Source organism: Nerophis lumbriciformis, linkage group LG35 (genome assembly GCF_033978685.3).
Source record: "Nerophis lumbriciformis linkage group LG35, RoL_Nlum_v2.1, whole genome shotgun sequence".
Taxonomy (NCBI): Eukaryota; Metazoa; Chordata; class Actinopteri; order Syngnathiformes; family Syngnathidae; genus Nerophis; species Nerophis lumbriciformis.
Window position 1 is genome coordinate 17,159,577 of NC_084582.2, and position 21,592 is coordinate 17,181,168.

Genomic DNA, 21,592 nt, shown 5'->3' on the forward strand with positions numbered 1-21,592 from the left:
CAACTTGAAGCATGGGTTCCCCTAAATGATCTGCCGGAATACTGGTGCAGGTGTGGCTATGTGTGTGTGTGTGCATGTGTGTAGCAGTTACATCCTGAGAATGTATCTCAGCGTGAGAAAATCAATGAGATCAGTGTAACACAGAACAGTCCATCGGCATTTGCACAACCATCTCTCTCTCTCTCTCTCTCTCTCTCTCTCTCTCCGACATACTCGTTTCATTTTCCCACATACAGAGAGTATGTACACGTTTTCGAACACACTGCTCACACTCACCTCTAATTTCTCTCTGCACGGAATATTGATGTGCGCTTTAAGAGCCCTTCTCTCTGTCACTTTCTAGTCTGCACTCAATTTCCAACCACACGAGAGTGAAAAGAAAAATTTGGCATTGACTTCGTGCAACCAGTGCTTTGGCTCAGGTGGCATTCCTCAAGCTCTGCATTCATCTTCACTTGATAAAGCAATATGCTCCCACTGAATGTCAGTTTATATAATTTCATGACATTAATATATCTGCCGCTCCCAAGTGAGTAAAATAGTATTCGCAAACTCATTAAGGGAGACAGAACATTTCTTCTCAAGGCACATCAGCTAATGCTCTGTGCTGCACCTATGCTATTTTAATTTGCCAATGTATATGTCAGCTGAAGAAATATTAAAAATCCTGTGCACTGTCACACACATCACGCTCAGCAGCCTGAACTTGATTATCATGGGTTGAGTGGTAATTCATTTAATAATAATTACAATTACCGTATTTTTCGGAGTATAAGTCGCACCGGAGTATAAGTCGCACCTGCCGAAAATGCATAATAAAGAAGGAAAAAAACATATATAGGTCGCACTGGAGTATGAGTCGCATTTTTGAGGGAACCCAACACCAAGAATAGACATTTGAATGGCAAGTTAAAATAAATAAAGAATAGTGAACAACAGGCTGAATAAGTGTACGTTATATGACGCATAAATAACCAACTGATAATGTGCCTGGTATGTTAACGTAACATATTATGGTAAGAGTCATTCAAATAACTATAACATATAGAACATGCTATACGTTTATCAATCAATCAATCAATCAATCAATCTTTATTTATATAGCCCTAAATCACAAGTGTCTCAAAGGGCTGCACAAGCCACAACGACATCCTCGGTACAAAGCCCACATAAGGGCAAGGAAAAACTCACCCCAGTGGGACGTCGATGTGAATGACTATGAGAAACCTTGGAGAGGACCGCATATGTGGGTAACCCCGCCCCCTCTAGGGGAGACCGAAAGCAATGGATGTCGAGTGGGTCTGACATAAAATTGTGAGAGTCCAGTCCATAGTGGATCCAACATAATAGTAAGAGTCCAGTCCATAGTGGGGCCAGCAGGACACCATCCCGAGCGGAGACCAAACAATATGTCACTCCTAATCGCTAAATCCCATGAAATCTTATAAGTCTTGTCTCTTACGTGAATGAGATAAATAATATTATTTGATATTTTACGGTAATGTTAATAATTTCACACATAAATCGCTTCAGAGTATAAGTCGCACCCCCGGCCAAACTATGAAAAAAACTGCGACTTATAGTCCGAAAAATACGGTACTTTTAAAAGGATGTAAAGAAACTATGGAAAGCATAGAATATTTAAAAAAAAGAAAAACTGTTTACATACTACGGCGGTCAAAGTTAACGCGATAATAACGCGTTAAATATAAGTTCCTTAAACAGCAATATGTTTTTTTACACAAGATTAATGCGCACGCGTCCTGACACCTTTTGGACCCTTGGTCCACTCCGTAGCGTGGGGTAATGTAAAAGTGTCCAGTTACTATTGAGCCACAAACTCGAAAATAGCGAGCAAACATGCAAAAAGAAAGGGGGGGCATTATAGAAATCTCAGATCCAAAGCCACGGCAAGTCATTCTACCGACAAGGAAAGGCCAGTTTATCTTTAAGCGCCATCATTGGAGCGAATGCCTGCTGGTGTGCTCTGCTGCTTGTATTAATAACATAAAATGTAGACTGTTACAATAACTTCTTTAGTAAACAGGAATAAAAGCTCAGAAAAAAGACAGCAGAGAGAAAGTATAGAGTCCCTTTGATAGGAGACGTTTGTCAAAACATGTCAAATCTCTTATCATTCCATCACATACTGGTCTAACTAAAATTCATCTTATATTACGATCATGTTTTGTTATAGATGTTTCGTATTGTGATTATGTGATATTTCTACCCAAATAAATGTTTCCTGGCAGATTGAAATAAAGTGTACATATTTTTTATAACCTGTTTTGACTGATAGACCACAATTACAAAATGTTTAGCAGGCTGAAGCTTACATTTTATGAATACATAAAGAAGGTTAAAATATTGCTATACGGATATGAAGACTATAAACGTGTACTACATGTAATGTATAGAATATCAGAAGCATTTATTCAGGTAGAAATATCATATTTTACATTATCAAACATCTTTGACAATAAAACCATGATCGTAACAATCTACATTTTGTGTTATTAATGCATGAAACTGGTATCTAAACATGGCGTAGCTCCCCCTCTGAATGCAAGTGCCCCTAGAGCAGAAACACAAATTATGTTATCCTCCAAAATATAAAATCTGGCAAGACACCGACACACTGCAGGTATGTTTTGTATTCTCTTCTAAAGCGGGTTTACGACCTTTTTGCGTTAAGCTGTTTAATAGAGCATAATGTTTAAAAACAACATGTTATTAAAGCAAATGAATTTTCCAGTCATGGCAATAAAAACATTCTAAATGATCTGTCTAGGGCAGGGCTATTCAACCTGCGGTCCGGGGGGCAAATCCAGTCCGGGAATGACATAATTCCAGGCCCTAAATTATGTTCAAAAACTTGTGAGACAAACCTTTTTGCGGCAAATTTACAAAACACAGAACTTGGACCACTATAAACACACACAGATCCTTCCATTGACATTTTGACTTTGTTATCAAACAGAGAACACTGGGGTCCAAACTTTTGTGTTACTCAAAGCACCCATTTAAGTCCTCTCCTTTTTGACATAAAAACATATTTTCGTAATGTGATTTATGTAATGTGTTACCATAGCTTGTTTACTTGATATGCACTTTGGCTCCCATACATACTGGGAGACGAATATATTGTACATACAAACACACATACTGTACCTACGCACAGACACAATTATTCATACATATATACATACATAGGTACTTACGCACATACATAAGTACATACGCTCCCACATGTTAGAGTGTCCGCCCTGAGATCGGTAGGTTGTGAGTTCAAACCCCGGCCGAGTCATACCAAAGACTATACAAATGGGACCCATTACCTCCCTGCTTGGCACTCAGCATTAAGGGTTGGGATTGGGGGTTAAATCACCAAAAATGATTCCAGGGCGCGGCCACCGCTGCTGCTCACTGCTCCCCTCACCTCCCAGGGGGTGATTAAGGGTGATGGGTCAAATGCAGGGAATCATTTTGCCACACCTAGTGTGTGTGTGACAATCATTGGCACTTTAACTTTTAATACACAAATACGGTAAATACATACACACTCACGGTACATACATCCAAAAGTACATTCACTGTACAAACATGCATATACACATAATGCACATACACAGGCACATATGCATACATATACGTATGTATATGATCACGTTTCATCAAACATATATTAACGTTGTTCCTCCCAGGGGAAACTGGGTAAAAGACAGCACATTGATAAAGCGTAACCTATTTTTACTATAACAATCTACAGGTTAATATAGTTTGCTTCTTTTTACTCCCCTCCATGTATCTGCTTTATTTTGTAATTCAAGTTTTCATTACGTATACGTATTGTTGCATTTGAAACAATTAAATTGTCGATAATAGAGGTAATATGTATTATTATTCATTGTCAAAAGTGCTATTTCCATTGGTATTTGTATGGCTCCATTTGTAGTACAATAATGTTCATTGTCATTACTACGGTATTATTATTTACTTCACTGCTTCTTTGTTATCATTTTTCGAAATCATATTTGTACATGTCGTATTTGCTGATGTTGTTCTGTTGTTGTTGTTTTTGTCGTCTCTCTGTCTTATCCCCCTCTTGTCCTCACACTTTCGCCCACTGTCTTCCTTTTTTTCTTCTTTCTATCCCCTCTTGCACACCAGTCAAAAGTGTCCTCACTCATCTTTGCACGGAGCTACGCATTTACCTAATTGATCACTGACTGTATAACAACTTATAACCATCCGCACAGCATGTGTAGTCAAAATAAATTATGCATTCAACCTGTGTCTATACATGATTAATCCAATAATGCTTTGTGATTAATCACATGACTTAACGCATTAACTTTGACAGCCCTAATTTCTAAAAAACATTTGGACGTCAGTAATTACTCAGATTCAACACATTTGTGCAAATAGTGCTTATGCTAGCCATCCATCAAGCAAATAGCTATCCATCAATCATGTGTGTCGTCTTCCCACCTCCTCTCTCTAATGTCAAGTCTTTATCCTTTTGGGCACTTGCAGCTTCCTCACCAGCCTTTGCAATGTAATCTAGGGGATTGTGTGATTTGTGGGTGTGCGAGGTGATGGGTACAGCAGGATGAACGTGATAATCTACCGCACTGGATTACAGCCCAATCTCTAATCTCTCTAGCCCTCCTCTGTCCAGGGAATACCTCCGAGGGTAGTGAATTAATCCAAGCCTGCATGCGGCTTAACTTTGCCCATTTTGATTTCCCGGTTTTCATCAAGCAAGTAAAATCAATAGAAGTTGAAACATTACTGTATTGTGATGCAAGAGTCAGAAGTGAATTAAATGACCGCTGTGTGTTCTATTATCTCGGATTTAACTACTGATGAGACCTTTAATCCTCCGAATGTGAGGATTCATCAAGAACAGTTGCTTTGGGGACGTCTCAGGTTGCCTAAATTGCAGAGTGCTGCAGTTTATCTTAAACCTTCTCTGTCTAAATGCTGAACATGAGCTCTGACAACATCTATGCAATATCCATCAGCCAACCATGAAGGTTGTTGTGTCCTACCTGACACCATGACCTGCACACTCACAATTAATGTACCGTATCATGAGGTTAAATTGGTGTTAGCAATTCCTCTGGCTAGAGAATGACTGAGCGGAGAGAGTCTATTCCAGTCACGTAGTGGCGATGAGGGAACATGATTAACCAATTATCTTGCCTTTCTACAAAATGACTAATCAGATCTAGACTGATTTCTGAAGTGATATCTCTTATTGGAACATGCTTTGAGATGGGTATGTTGTGTATGCAAGCTCAGGTTTATTTTGGAAATAAATAAATAAATATTTGTGAATTTCAAAATCACAGCAGTATTAGCAAGCCAAGATGGACTAAATGGAACAGCAACACTTAAAAGTAAATTCTTATTCAATATTTTGGATATTTACTGTATTTTGTGGACAATAAGGTGCACTTTAATTTTTTTATTTTTTTTCTCAAAAGTCAACAGTGCACCTTATTACCCAGTGCGCCTAATGTACATATTATTTATGGTTGTGCTTACCGACCTCAAAGCAATCTTATTTGGTATATTTTGTACCAGTGTGACTAGTGACCAGTAGATGGCAGTCACACATGAGATACGTATGGACTGCAAGTTGACGACTGTTCCATAAATGACGCGAGCAAGTACCCGAAAGCAAGCAACCCCAAAACGTTGATGTTTCATTGAGAAACGACACTCAAAAATATGTCAAAATGTTTTATTACGACTTTGGTAAGCTACAAAGCCACACCGCTTGATGGAATGCAGAGCATTACAGCTACCGTAATCAGACGTACTGCGCTTAAACATCCATCCATCCAGCCATTTTCTACCTCTTGTCCCTTTTGCGATAGCGGGGGGTGCTGGAGCCTATCCCAGCTGCACTAGGGTGGAAGGCGGGGTACACCTGGACAAGTCGCCACCTCATCGCAGGGCCGACACAGATAGACAACATTCACACTCACATTCACACACGAGGGCATACGGGTATTATTATGGTGTATGTATAAGGACCCCAAAATGGTACCTATTGGGAGACATATTATTTAGCGTGTGTTTTTGCAATTAAATGCAAAACTAACTTTTCTTACTTATTTGTACCTGCTGATGAGTATTTTGTCTCTACAAAAAAATCTACGAAAATATGTGCGCGTCTGCCTTTGTAGTCCGCGCCATAGTCCACAGAGTTCCTTCTTGTTGTGGGGCATTCCTCTTCCGCTGTTGCCATCTCTAATCTAAAGTAGCATACAGCTGTAAATTATATCTGTCAGTAGACTCGCTATGGAAGCGCTAAAAACTACCGGTACAACAATGACAGGGGGAAGACGTTGTCAAAATGGGCCCACATTAATAAAAACGGCACATCCTGAAGAGACGGTCAGAAAGCGATTTTTATCTTTTATTTTTGTGAAAAATATTGGACACAAGTGTTGTCAAGCTTATGAGATGCGATGCAAGTGTAAGCCACAGTGACGCTATTGTTAATTTATTAAATGTTTTTTTTTTTTTATTATAAATGGCTGTGATGAAAATGTTAATGAGGGATTTCTAATCACTGCTATGTTTGAATTATTATCAATATTGATACTGTTGTTGATATCATTAATTTTTGCTTGACTACTTTTGGATTGTTTTGTGTCATGTTTGTATGTCCTCTCAATTGCTCTGTTGATTGCTATTCTGAATGTTGCTGAGTCAGGCTTGGTTTTGGAATTGAAATTGTATTATTATGGTATTATTGTGTATTATTTTGTTGGATTGTAAAACATAATCTACGTAACATTTTGACCAAATAACCCCCATTACGTGATGTAATGGTGATGGAAGTGTTTTAATTGTAGAAAGAACATCAGAATGTCACCCCTTAAAGCAGGGGTCTCAAACTCAATTTACCTGGGGGCTACTGGATGCAGAAACTGGGTGAGGCTGGACCACGAAAAAATATGTCTTAAAAAAATCTAACATGCACTTTTTAATGAATTCACCTTCTTTGAATGGCTATCCCGCCCTAGCAACATACTTGGCAACCTTCCCGATTTTTTCGGGAGACTCCCGAATTTCAGTGCCCCTCCCGACAATCTCCCGTGGCAACCATTCTCCCGAATTTGTCCCGATTTTCACCCGGACAACAATATTAAGGGCGTGCCCTGATGGCACTGCCTTAAACGTCCTCTACAACCCGTTGACGCGTTCGCTTTTTCACCATACAAACAGCGTGCTGGCCCAGTCGCATGTTGTATTAGGCTTCTGCAGACACACGTAAGTGACTGCAAGGCATACTTGATCAATAGCCATACATGTCACACTGAGGGTGGCCGTATAAACAACTTTAACACTGTTACAAATATGCGCCACACTGTGAACCCACACCAAACAAGAATGACAAACACATCCGCACCGTAACACAACATAAACACAACAGAACAAATACCCAGAACACCTTGCAGCCCTATCTCTTCCGGGCTACAATATAAACCCCCGCTACCACCAAACCCCGCCCACCTTAACCGACGCACGGAAGGGTGGGGGGGGGGGGTTGATGTGTGGGGCGGGGTTTGGTGGTAGCGGGGGTGTATATTGTAGCCCGGAAGAGTTAGGGCTGCATGGGATTCTGGGTATTTGTTCTGTCGTGTTTATGTTGTGTTACGGTGCGGATGTTCTCCCGAAATGTGTTTGTCATTCTTGTTTGGTGCGGGTTCACTGTGTGGCGCATATTTGTAACAGTGTTAAAGTTGTTTATACGGCCACCCTCAGTATGACCTGTATGGTTGTTGATCAAGTATGTCTTGCAGTCACTTACGCGTGTGTTCAGAAACCAAACACAACATGTGACTGGGCTGGCACGCTGTTTGGTCAGGTTGTAGAGGGCGCTAAAGGCAGAGTCATCACGGCACGCCCTTAATATTGTTGTTTGGGTGAATATCGGCAGACATTTGAGAGAATGGTTGCCCTGAAATTCGGGAGGGTTGGCAAGTATGACGCTGTCAAGCGGCATTCATATTAAGCTTGCGGGCCGCACTAACAATTAATTTTCATATTAAGGTGCGGGCTGCAAAATAACGTCTCTGAGACCGCGTGTCTGAGACCCCTGCCTTAAAGGCTTCTAATGACCCGGTGCGCCTTTTGTATGAAAATAGACCTGAAAAGACCTGCTCATCGGCAGTGCGCCTTATAATCTGATGCGCCCTATGGTCCGAAAAATACGGTACACATTTTCTTCAAGTCTTTGACTAGGTAAGGCCTGTCAACTGTTGACAGCATGGAACATCGCCTATTTCATTGTGGCTCTTTTTGCTCACCTCTGTCACTGGTGTGTGTATTCTCAGGGTTGATTGTGTCCAGCAGGTGGATGGAGCTGGTCGGTCTGGGTTTGCGATCCTCCTGCTGATGGTCTGCCGAGCTCACACCATTTTCGTACAGCTGGCTCTCGCCGTGCTGCAGATGCCAGGTCAGACCGAACAGGTGGACCGCTGCACACACACACACACACACACACACACACACACACACACACACACACACACACAAGCACACACACACACACACACACACTTGTCTTTAATGCTCATATCATAGTTATCATTCATTTTATGTGCTTATTAGTGTCTATCAAGGCAGCAGACAATTAGTAGTTGCACAAAGAACAGAGAAAAATGTATACGCACACACTCGCATGCATTGTGGCAGTGGTGGGCAATTACGGGATATCTTCAGAACTTGAGCCCAAGGCTGATATTAAAGTGCTAACACAGTCTTTTATGCATGACTAATGATGCTTTGAAAGCCGTTGCCGATTCACAATCCATATGGGCCTTTTAAACAACAAAGGGTATGGGAGGGTACTGGATTTCCCCCTCCTACTCGTAAAAGTGTTTACTGGGAAAACAATCCAACGTGCCGTTAAATAGAAGCAACCAACATCTGCCCATTAAGGAAATTAATTGTCTTGCAAGACTGTCAATAAAATGTTTCATAAAATATTCACCTCACTCGGACTATTCATAACGTGCCATTCATGCTGGATGTGGCTTGCATTTTTTGCTTTAAACATATCTGTGAAGATAGCCTCGCTTCAGCGAAGCAAAGAACAAAGCAAATGAAATAATTCACCGCCGAGTTTTCTTATGTGACACCTTAGGAACATCAAACAAAAGCAAAGCGTTGAACCACAAAGTAACTATGCAACGGTGGCAGTCAGAGGCTGTCTGCCAGCATTGCAGATCAAGGTAAAGAACTTCTGAAGACTTCAAACATCTTCAATTTCTATCTAGCTTCTGTTGATTGGCGACACCCAGACAATGTACTTGACACAAGCTTGCTAACCCCTTAAACAAATCCAAAGCTACAAAATAACATTTGCTACCACCTACATACAGTCGCGATCAAAAGTTTACATACACTTGTAAAGAACATAATGTCATGGCTGTCTTGAGTTTCCAATAATTTCTACAACTCTTATTATTTTGTGATAGAGTGATTGGAGCACATACTTGTTGGTCACAAAAAACATTCATGAAGTTTGGTTATTTTATGAATTTATTTTGTGTCTACTGAAAATGTGACCAAATCTGCTGGGTCAAAAGTATACATACAGCAATGTTAATATTTGGTTACATGTCCCTTGGCAAGTTTCACTGCAATAAGGCACTTTTGGTAGCCATCCACAAGCTTCTGGTAAGTTTCTGGTTGAAGTTTTGACCACTCCTCTTGACAAAATTGGTGCAGTTCAGCTAAATGTGTTGGTTTTCTGACACGTACTTGTTTCTTCAGCATTGTCCACACGTTTAAGTCAGGACTTTAGGAAGGTCATTTTAAAACCATAATTCTAGCCTGATTTAGCCATTCCTTTACCACTTTTGACGTGTGTTTGGGCTCGTTGTCCTGTTGGAACACCCAACTGCGCCCAAGACCCAACCTCCGGGCTGATGATTTTAGGTTGTCCTGAAGAATTTGGAGGTAATCCTCTTTTTTCATTGTCCCATTTACTCTCTGTAAAGCACCAGTTCCATTGGCAGCAAAACAGGCCCACAGCATAATAATACCACCACCATGCTTGACGATAGGTATGGTGTTTCTTGGATGAAAAGTCTCACCTTTTCTCCTCCAAACATATTGATGGCCAAACAGCTCAAATTTTGTTTAATCTTTACACGTGTATGTTAAAGGGGAACATTATCACCAGACCTATGTAAGCGTCAATATATACCTTGATGTTGCAGAAAAAAGACCATATATTTTTTTAACCGATTTCCGAACTCTAAATGGATGAATTTTGGCAAATTAAACGCCTTTCTAATATTCGCTCTCGGAGCGATGACGTCACAACGTGACGTCACATCGGGAAGCAATCCGCCATTTTCTCAAACACCGAGTCAAATCAGCTCTGTTATTTCCCGTTTTTTCGACTGTTTTCCGTACCTTGGAGACATCATGCCTCGTCGGTGTGTTGTCGGAGGGTGTAACAACACGAACAGGGACGAATTCAAGTTGCACCAGTGGCCCAAAGATGCGAAAGTGGCAAGAAATTGGACGTTTGTTCCGCACACTTTACCGACGAAAGCTATGCTACGACAGAGATGGCAAGAATGTGTGGATATCCTGCGACACTCAAAGCAGATGCATTTCCAACGATAAAGTCAAAGAAATCTGCCGCCAGACCCCCATTGAATCTGCCGGAGTGTGTGAGCAATTCAGGGACAAAGGTCCTCGGTAGCACGGCAAGCAATGGCGGCAGTTTGTTCCCGCAGACGAGCGAGCTAAACCCCCTGGATGTCTTGGCTCACACCGTCCCTTATGCCACCGAAGATGATCAAGAGAAGAATATCGACCCTAGTTTCCCTGGCCTGCTGACATGAGGGTATGTCTACAGAATATATTAATTGATGAAAATTGGGCTGTCTGCACTCTCAAAGTGCACGTTGTTGCCAAATGTATTTCATATGCTGTAAACCTAGTTCATAGTTGTTAGTTTCCTTTAATGCCAAACAAACACATACCAATCGTTGGTTAGAAGGCGATCGCCGATTTTCGTCCTCGCTTTCTCCCGTGTCGCTGGCTGTCGTGTCGTTTCCGTCGGTTTCGCTTGCATACGGTTCAATAGCTTCAGTTTCTTCTTCAATTTCGTTTTCGCTACCTGCCTCCACACTACAACCATCCGTTTCAATACATTCGTAATCTGTTGAATCGCTTAAGCCGCTGAAATCTGAGTCTGAATCCGAGCTAATGTCGCTATAGCTTGCTGTTCTTTCCGCCATGTTTGTTTGTGTTGGCTTCACTATGTGACGTCACAGGAAAATGGACGGGTGTTTATAACGATGGTTAAAATCAGGCACTTTGAAGCTTTTTTTAGGGATATTGCGTGATGGGTAAAATTTTGAAAAAAACTTCGAAAAATATAATAAGCCACTGGGAACTGATTTTTAATGGTTTTAACCATTCTGAAATTGTGATAATGTCCCCCTTTAACGTTTAATCGCGACTGTATATAACAAAAAATGAGCCCGCTGTTCCATGAAGGCATTCGTGGATGGATGAACATGCAAACTAATAACAGACTGATGAGGAATACCTAATTAAATTGCACAATCTCTCTGATGCAGAAGCAAGAGAATACATTGGAAATATAAAATAGGCTGATATATTTTTTGCTGCAAAGCTGTAGTCAATCAACCCATTGATACATTTCAACATCCAACTCAAGCCGATGTTGGTTTCACTCTCGACTCATGCACAATACGAGTTCTTCAAAGCAGCACACTGACGATCACTGAGGCCATGAGAGAGACGTCATGCCGCATTTAGTTCACACTAATTGAACTGTCAGCCTGTGACGAGACCAGACATGGACATACACAGATTCCTCACATCAATGTGGCTACGAGCCATTCATCTTAAAATATGCTGTCTTTTTTGCCCCAACTCTAGTTTTCATATTTTTAAAGAAATCAGTGTTGGGGGATTATCTCATTAACAAACGGGTGTGAACTAGGTTGTGAGGACTCATTCTGACACTGAAGGAAAAGTAGCTCACAAAAACCGGATTGTATATTTAAATTCATGCTTTGAGTTCATCCACAAACCCCATTAATTGTCTGCTTCTGCCAGTGTAAGCCATATGAGGCATTCCCAAAAATATATATTAATGGATACAGATATATCCATCCGTTATATCTGTTGTTTACTCTGTAAAGGATGGCATTTCTAACCCTATGCATGTATTTGTCATGAAATAGTCTGTTTTTAAGAGCAGTGTTAGACACTGTCCATGGATATGCTGTGGGGTTAGAATTAGAAATACATATTTGAATCATATTTGTATATCAATTCCCTATAGTTTTCTTGTTAAAGTTCATAAGTGAACATAATCCTTTCAAGCTTGTATTTTGGCCGAAGGCAGTACACCCTGCATTGACCGCAAGTCATTTGCAGTTACAAAAGTAAGTCCTTAACAGTTCAGTTTAGTTTATTCATTTCAATAGCACATTTTAAAACAACCCCAGTTGGCCAAAGTGCTGTACAGACATAAATAATAAATAATACAAAACAGTGCTCTTAACTGCTGTGATGATAGCAAAATGTGCAATTTCCATGACAAAATTTAGCAACGCTTTAAACTTTCAGACTCAATGTTGCTTGTGTTGATGGTAAATAGTCTAGTTAAAATTGAATACTCTCTATGAAGGTAACGCAACATATGGCCATCATATTTGCCAACCCTCCCGGATTTTCCGGGGGACTCCCGAAATTCAGCGCCTCTCCCGAAAACCTCCCGGGACAAATTTTCTCCTGAAAATCTCCTGAAATTCAGGCGGAGCTGGATGCCACGCCCCCTCCAGCTCCCTGTGGACCTGAGTGACGTGTCGACAGCCTATTTTCACGTCCGCTTTCCCACAATATAAACAGCGTGCCTGCCCAATCACGTTATAATTGTAGAATGATTGAGGGCGAGTTCTTGGTTTCTTATGTGGGTTTATTGTTAGACAGTTTCATTAACGTCCTCCCAGCGCGGTAACAACACACAACAACAGCAGTCACGTTTTCGTCTACCGTAAAGCAGTTCGTCTGTCGTAAACAGCAATGTTGTGACACTCTTAAACAGGACAATACTGCCATCTACTGTACATGCATATGTGACAATAACATCTACGGCTTTTAGAGAGTGCAGTGCACAACTGCGCACACAACAAGGAGACGAAGCAGAATGCATCATCAGAGAGGGTGTTCAGCATGGTTAGAAAAATAGTGACAGAGAATAGAACAAGGATGGACAATTCAACCCTTAACTCAACAATGAGTAGATTGAGTGTTATGTGTGTGTATATGTGTAAATAAATGAACACTGAAATTCAAGTATTTCTCTTATTTATACATATATATATATATATATATATCCATCCATCCATTTTCTACCGCTTATTCCCTTCGGGGTCGCGGGGGCCTGGGATTGAACCCCAGACTACTCAGCACCTTCGTATTGTGAGGCAGACGCACTAACCCCTCTTCCACCGTGCTGCCGTATATATACATATATATATATATATATATATATATATATATATATATATATATATATATATATATATATATATATATATATACATATATATATATATATACATATATATATATATATATATATATATATATATATATATATATATATATATATATATATATATATATATATATATATATATATATATATATATATATATAATAAAATAAATATATATATATATATATATATATGTATATATATATATATATATATATATATATATATATATATATAAAAATATAGCTAGCTAGAATTCACTGAAAGTCAAGTATTTCTTATATATATATATATATATATATGAAATACTTGACTTGGTGAATTCTAGCTGTAAATATACTCCTCCCCTCTTAACCACACCCCCAACCACGCCCCCGCCCCACCCACGACCCACCCATACCCCCACACCCCAACCCCCCACACCTCCCAAAATCTCAAGGTTGGCAAATCTGATGGCCATAGCATTCACTAGGTATATGTACCTTTCAAATGTAATTTAAATGTGTCAGTCTTGCCTTTTGTTAAGTCCTAAAAAGTGTTTTCCTGTAAAATTGTACTTATTACTCATCACCAATTTTCCAAATAACAGCATTATACGATAACAGTGTTTCTAACACCGTTACTTTTGGTAGTAACGAGTAATCAAATTAATTACGTTTATGTACAGTATGTTACAATCCTGTTAGTGAGAGTGTATTGTGGCATACTATTTTTGATTAGGGCTGCAACGATTAGACGACATTACCAAGACACGGTCTGCTACGAATATGCATGCTTGCCCACCGAGTGCTTCAGTCAATACCCAGTTTGCTCCAGGAAGTGACGTCACGTACGAGTTAACTATCGAAAATAAATACAATTTGATTTTACGCGATTCGTCACTCAATAATACCAATGCAAATCAGCCGGTATCTACGAAAGTACCACATTTGGTCTGAACTGAAAAAATATAAAGTTGAAACGTTGTAAAACATTTGTGATATTTACTAAATGTTATGAAGAATGTGTTTCAGAATAATATACCACACTTGAGACTACATAAGATATGTAGTGTTGCAACACAAAATATTTTCTATTGCGTGTTCTGAAAGGGTTGGCAGATCCTTTCGTAGTTAGCATTTCCACCATTAAGCTCCCATACTTCATTTTCTCTCTACGTCCTCTCATCTAAATTGCCTTTCTCGTTCCTGTTACCCCACATCTTTGTCAGCTAACTCTAATGCCACTCCAGTGATGACTTTGTGACAACAGTCCTTACCTACTCTCCTGTACACTCTTCTTCACCACAATATCCCACAAACCCTTTACAAAATCCTCACCCTTCCTGCTAATCAGCCTCTCTTTCTTTGTCTTGCTCACTCTTTGTTTTATGGCTGTTGATCTTTAGCCTCGACACTTACAATCTAGAGTCGTAGAGCCGTGATGAGGAGGCATGATGAGGAAAGGATGGTTATGTGGAGTGTGCGCACTCTTATAATTCAACAGGCCAAAATGAGGTTACCTTTATAGACCTCACAGCAATATGAATGATTACTGATGATATTCACAATGTTATTCTGTAAAGTTGCAAAAAGTGAAGTGAAGTGTGAATTATATTTATATAGCGCTTTTCTCTAGTGACTCAAAGCCCTTTTTTCATAGCGAAACCCAATATCTAAGTTACATTTAAACCAGTGTGGGTGGCACTGGGAGCAGGTGGGTAAAGTGTATTGCCCAAGGAGACAACGGCAGTGACTAGGATGGTGGAAGCGGGGATTGAACCTGGAACCCTCAAGTTGCTGGCATGGCCGCTATACCAACCGAGCTATACCGCCCCATACCATGCGGCATATCAAGATAGGGTGCCTTTTGTACTTGAAAGCACTTTAAAATTTGAAGACACCTGCACCAATGTGTTGCCTACGAGGGATGTAATGGTATCAAAATCTCATAGTACATTATTATGGTGGCACCCCAACCCACAAAAAAAAGACCTAAAAATTCCAACATATGCAGAACGAAGAGGCAGGAATGTTTAGAATAAACACATTTACTGTAATTGAATAACATTATACTCAAATGTTCTAATTATGTATTACTACAAACATGTATTTTTAAGTGTAAACAACGGTGCAGGAATATTCACAGTTTCAAGCAAATTAAAAAAAACAACTTACAGATGAGTGATTTTATTAATAATAATAATGGATTAGACTTATATACCGGTAGTGCTTTTCTAGACACTCAAAGCGCTTCACAGACAAGTGAGAACCCATCATTCATTTTTACAACTCATTCATTCTCCGGTGTGAGCGGCACCGGGGGCAAGGGTGAAGTGTCCTGCCCAAGGACACAACGGCAGCGATTTTGGATGGTAAGAGGCGGGGAGCGAACCTGCAACTCTCAGGTCTCTGGCACGGCCGCTCTACCCACTATGCCATGCCGTTCCTATTTTTTTATATGTTTTTTTAAAATACCCGTTCTACAGTGCAACAAGTGTAAAACAATAATGTTCAGTTTAGTATTTGCTTTCTGAGAAACATCGTCCTCCACATAGGACATGTTTATATCAGTCTGGAAAAGGCTGTTTCTCAGAAAACAATTTAACTTTTAATAATGTAAATACCTCACAAACTGATGATTAGCTTTGCTGGCTTTAAATAACTATTCTGGGTGACAATATATGAGGTGGTGACTTGCCCAGGAGGTACCGTATTTTCCGCACTATAAGGCGCACCTAAAAACCACAATTTTTCTCAAAAGCTGACAGTGCGCCTTATAACCCGGTGCACTTTATTACGATTAATTTTCATAAAGTTTCGATCTCGCAACTTCGGTAAACAGCCGCCATCTTTTTTCCCGGTAGAACAGGAAGCGCTTCTTCTTCTACGCAAGCAACCGCCAAGGAAAGCACCCGCCCCCATAGAACAGGAAGCGCTTCTTCTTCTACCCGCCCCCGGAAGAAGAAGAAAAAACGCGCGGATATCACCGTACGTTTCATTTCCTGTTTACATCTGTAAAGACCACAAAATGGCTCCTACTAAGCGATCCGGTTCATAAAAAGACGCAATCTCTCCATCCGCACACGGATTACTACCGTATTTCACAGCAACTGATATTCCTAGCTGTGAACCGCACTGTGGAACGGGAGCACGTACGGTGAATATTCGCACCACAGGGAATGAGAAGTCATCCTTCACTGTGGTTCTAGCTTGCCATGCTAACTTCCACCCGTGGTGATATTCAAAAGGAAGACCTTGCCAAAAGAGACCTTTCCAGCCGGCGTCATCATAAAAGCTAACTCGAAGGGATGGATGGATGAAGAAAAGATGAGCGAGTGGTTAAGGGAAGTTTACGCGAAGAGGCCGGGTGGCTTTTTTCACACAGCTCCGAAGGCGAACACACCTTCACTAAGACGGGCAGACAGCCTCGGACGACATACACCAACATCTGCCAGTGGATCGTAAATGCCTGGGCAGATATTTCGGTCACAACTGTGGTCCGAGCTTTCCGGAAGGCAGGATTCACAGAACTGCTGCACAACAACAGTGACACTGACTCCGGTGACTTCGACGAGACGGAACCGGCCATTTTGTATCCCGTATTCGCCCAACTTTTCAATTCGGACACCGAAGACGAAGAATTCGAAGGATTTACGAATGAAGAATAACTTCAGAAGGTGAGCGCTATGTTTATTTTGTGTGTTGTGACATTAACGTTCGAGCAACATTATGTTACTATTGCTCTACACCATTTTGAATTTTACTATGTTTGTGATTGCACATTTGCGTACATTTTGGGACAGAGTTGTTAGAACGCTGGTTTTCAATATATTATTAAAGTTTGACTGAACTATCTGACTGTTTTTTTGACATTCACTTTAGCGCAGCGTTTTTTTGACATTCACTTTAGCGCAGCGTAGGCGCGGCTTATAGTCCGGGGCGGCTTATTGGTGGACAAAATTATGAAATATGTAATTCATAGAAGGTGCGGCTAATAATCCGGTGCGCCTTATAGTGCGGAAAATACGGTACTCTGCCTTCTGCACGAGTGCAGCTGGATAGGTTCTAGCCCTCCGTGACATCAAAAGAGATCCGCAGTAGAAAATGGAAGTAGCTTTTCAGTTTACTCGTATTTCCGGCACAGACATTTTTTTGGGGTGATTTCCCTCCGTGCGGTGTGCCGTAATCTGGTGGCTTTGTATCGTCTTGGAAACACTCGAGACAAAAGTGGCGCCCTTTGCTTTCTAGAACGCAAACTTTCTTATCTCTGCCAAATAGGATATTTTTTCATCAGGGTTTGTTCATCTGTTTGTTAGCAACATAAATCAAACATTTATGGACATATTTTGATGACATTTTCAGTAAATGTCATCAAAAAAAATCCTCTTGTCTAATACAAACATTCACTTACTGCTTACGACGGTCCACACCCCCACCTTGCCAGTCCCACACTGTACAGAGGATTATGAGAGATGTAGTTTATTGCAGACCTGGCCAACGCTAAAGCACCAGAAAAAACCTACACCCACCAATAGGGATGATACTCGAAACCGGTTGTCCCGGTTGTTCGATAAGAAAAGAACCGAGTCCTCGGACTCGAATCCCTTTTTGAGAACCGGTACCCGTTATCGAGACCACTATAGTAAAGAAAAAAAGGTGTTTTTTTATTCGAATCCCGTGGAACGAAAACCGTCCCGACCAGAAATGCCCCGTGATACATCACAAGAAATGACGTCACGTAGCTCAGTCATTAGGTGCAGATAGGGTAAGCAGGAAAAACAATGGACCGGAAAAAGCGCTCTAGGGTGTAATGAAGTTCAAAACAAAAGGTATAATCCGATGAATAACTTTACTGAGAGATTTGAGCAGGGTACAAACACATGACGAACACTTTTACGACCAACCGGAAACATAGCAACCAGGGTAGCAACGCACCTCCTTTACGGCAGCTGTCGCAACGTTCTTAAAGCAACCGCAGCACATACATGCATATACAACATATATGACATGATCTCCTTTTTTTAACTTTTGTTTTTCTTTCCTTGTAAACAAAACAAAATCACACTGTATATGTGTTGTCTGTCTAATTATAAATAATGCAGACGAGGCGTGTTGGCTGAGTTCTTGACGTTTACTTTCACAGCGCGCTCACAACCTCATTTTTAGCTGCCGACGTGACGACATGCAACAACACTTTTCGGGGCTACCGCGCATGCTCGTCACTCCCGTTGCATGCTGGGTAGTGTAGTTGTTATATTCCCTAGCTCATAACATCACATCTTTCCCCCTATAAAGAAATAATGTTAACTCAATAAAGTGTATTTCTTTTTTTAGCTTTAACTTTTAATTTTTTAGCATTGTAACCACATTTGCAAACAACTTTTCTCTTCATAGAATTTTCTTTCAATAAAGAAATAAAGTGCAAAAATGTCAAAGCATCATAACAAACAGTTATGTCAAATCGCAGCAGAAGTGCACTTTTTGGAGAGCTGTATTATTTTAAGTTTTGTGCCTAAGGGACTGATTTTATTTAACACTATATTATTATTTATACACCTATAGTGATCACAGAGACAGGTTGTTTTTGTGTTACTGTATATATTTGTTTTTCAGAAAAATCCCACTTAATATACTTTGGGTAACAACTGTCAATATGTATTAAATTTATTTTATTTTTTTTAGGTGGGTAACAGTCAATATTTATTTATTTATTAGATTTTATTGTTTTCTTATATAATAAAAGTGAGCTTTTGTTAAACCAAATATTGTGTTTTTTTCCATATACAACAACCTATCTGGAAATCGATAAGGAATTGGTTCGATGAGAGGATTCGATAATAGGATTCGATAATAGGCTCGAACTCGATAATTTCTTATCAAACATCATCCCTACCCACCAAGTATTCCTTTGATACCGTGACACGTCGCGGCATTATCGTGAATACTTTTAAACTGCAATACTGCGTTATCTACAATACCTATTGCCTACACTCCTTAAGGTTTCCCGTTGCCTAAACACTCTATGGTTTTTTTAGGGCCACAACTACTAGGGTGAGCACATAACCATGACCAGGGCTTTGGAAAAGATCTGAAGATTATTTTGTATTTCATTTAAATCTGTCAGTTCTAAAATATGAAATCGTAAAAATTAAGATAAAATAAATTGATAATGTCAAAGTTCAATAGTAAGTTTGTTTAAATCAATTTAGTAATGTGTAACACAACCTACACCTCTTTGCTAAAATGCCAAATGGTTCATTCATTTTGGTAGCAGCAAACCCAGCTTCGAACACAGATATCATAACATCTTTACAGCTCACCTTTATGCATTCGAACACAACGCCCCCATTTGGGAATCAGGATGAGATGATAGAAGACAGGTAAACAAATATTTGTGGTAGCATAGGGCAAAGTTATGTTTTAAGATTCATTTTAGCATCTAATAGCACATAGTTGTGATGTGTTCAAGGAAACTCGATTCAAGTTCGAAGCAGAGGCGTTATAAGGTTTAAAGGTTTAACCCCAAGTAGAAATTACTAATAATTATTAATATTTTAACAATGTTATATCATTAATATTAATTGTATCTACTAATAATATTTCTAATAAATCAGATAATCTCTTATTCCCCCCAAAAAAACAAAAAACAGTTACAGGTTGTCATACGCATTTTGGCCAGTCCATTGTTGACTTAGTGGGATTATAGTGCCCAATGATATATTAGATTTAAAATTATGTTGCATATTTAAAATCAGTATACACATCAATGAAGTCCAGGAAATTATAGTTGTTTTTTGTTAAATCGCCTGTGTGTTAATAGTGATATATCAGATATAAAATTATCCATGCATTATATTTAATAAAATTATTTTTTATTTTTGTTATCGCCTGTGCATGTTACAAGACGCACACACACGTGTCTGACGCTGCACAAAATATTAATGATAATGCTCACGTCAATAACTTCAGATAATTTCTTATGATACAAACCACAAAGCTCAGTTTTAGCCATTCACACACAAAAACAGAAGTAACTGTCTCAAACTTTCCAATTTGGCCGTAGTTTTAAAAGGGCTAAACTTTTAAAGACAAAAATCCACATTAGTGTAAATAAGAGGAACAAATGTAAACGTACGTCTTTTTCAAATATCCGTGTTGACATGGCAATAGCTATTTAATTTGCACCTGGTTTTTAAAAGCTATTAGCATTCATCTTATACAGATCAGTCATATTTGCCATCCGTGACACATGCTTCTGCTGTTAGATGCAGATTTCTATAATTTTTTCCTTTCATCATCAATTTTAATCACTTTATTTTACACTGTCGTCTTTGTTCGCAGCTGAGTGTGAAGCAACTGGGATGAGAATTAGCACCTCCAAGTCAGAGTCCATGATTATCGCCCGGAAAAGGGTGGAGTGTCATCTCCGGGTTGGGAAGAGATCTTGCACCAAGTGGAGGAGTTCAAATACCTTGGAGTCTAGTTCACAAGTGAGGGAAGTGTGGATGGTGAGATCCACAGGCGGATCGGTGTGGTGTCTGCTGTGATGCGGACACTGTATTGATCCGTTGTGGTAAAGAAGGAGCTGAGCCGGAAGGCAAAGCTCTCAATTTACCGGTCGATCTACGTTCCCATCCTCACCTATGGTCATGAGCTTTGGATTATGACCGGAAAGACAAAATCACGGGTACAAGTGGCCGAAATGAGTTTCCTCGGTCAGGTGGCGGGGATCGCCCTTAGAGATAGGGTGAGAAGCTCTGTCATCTGGGAGGAGCTCAATGTAAAGCTGCTGCTCCTCCAGGAGCCAGATGAGGTGGTTCAGGCATCTGGTTAGGATGCCACCTGGACGCCTCCCTGGGGAGGTGTTTAGGGCACGTCCGACCGGTAAGAGGCCACAGGGGACACGTTGGAAAGACTATGTCTCCCAGCTGGCCTGGGAACGCATCGGGATCCCCCAGCAGGAGCTGGACGAAGTGGCTGGGGAGAGGGAAGTCTGGGCTTCCCTGCTTAGGCTGCTGCCCCC

General features: G+C 40.2%; 1 protein-coding gene across 2 annotated transcripts in view; it reads right to left on the minus strand.

Moving 5' to 3' along the window:
- Positions 1-21,592, minus strand: part of tenm1 (teneurin transmembrane protein 1) — a 503,386-nt gene that overhangs the window by 246,683 nt on the left and 235,111 nt on the right. For both annotated transcript variants that reach the window (XM_061927525.2, XM_061927524.2), the window contains exon 6: positions 8,334-8,504. In XM_061927525.2, coding sequence (XP_061783509.2) covers positions 8,334-8,504 — 171 coding nt within the window. The remainder of the gene's footprint in view (positions 1-8,333; positions 8,505-21,592) is intronic.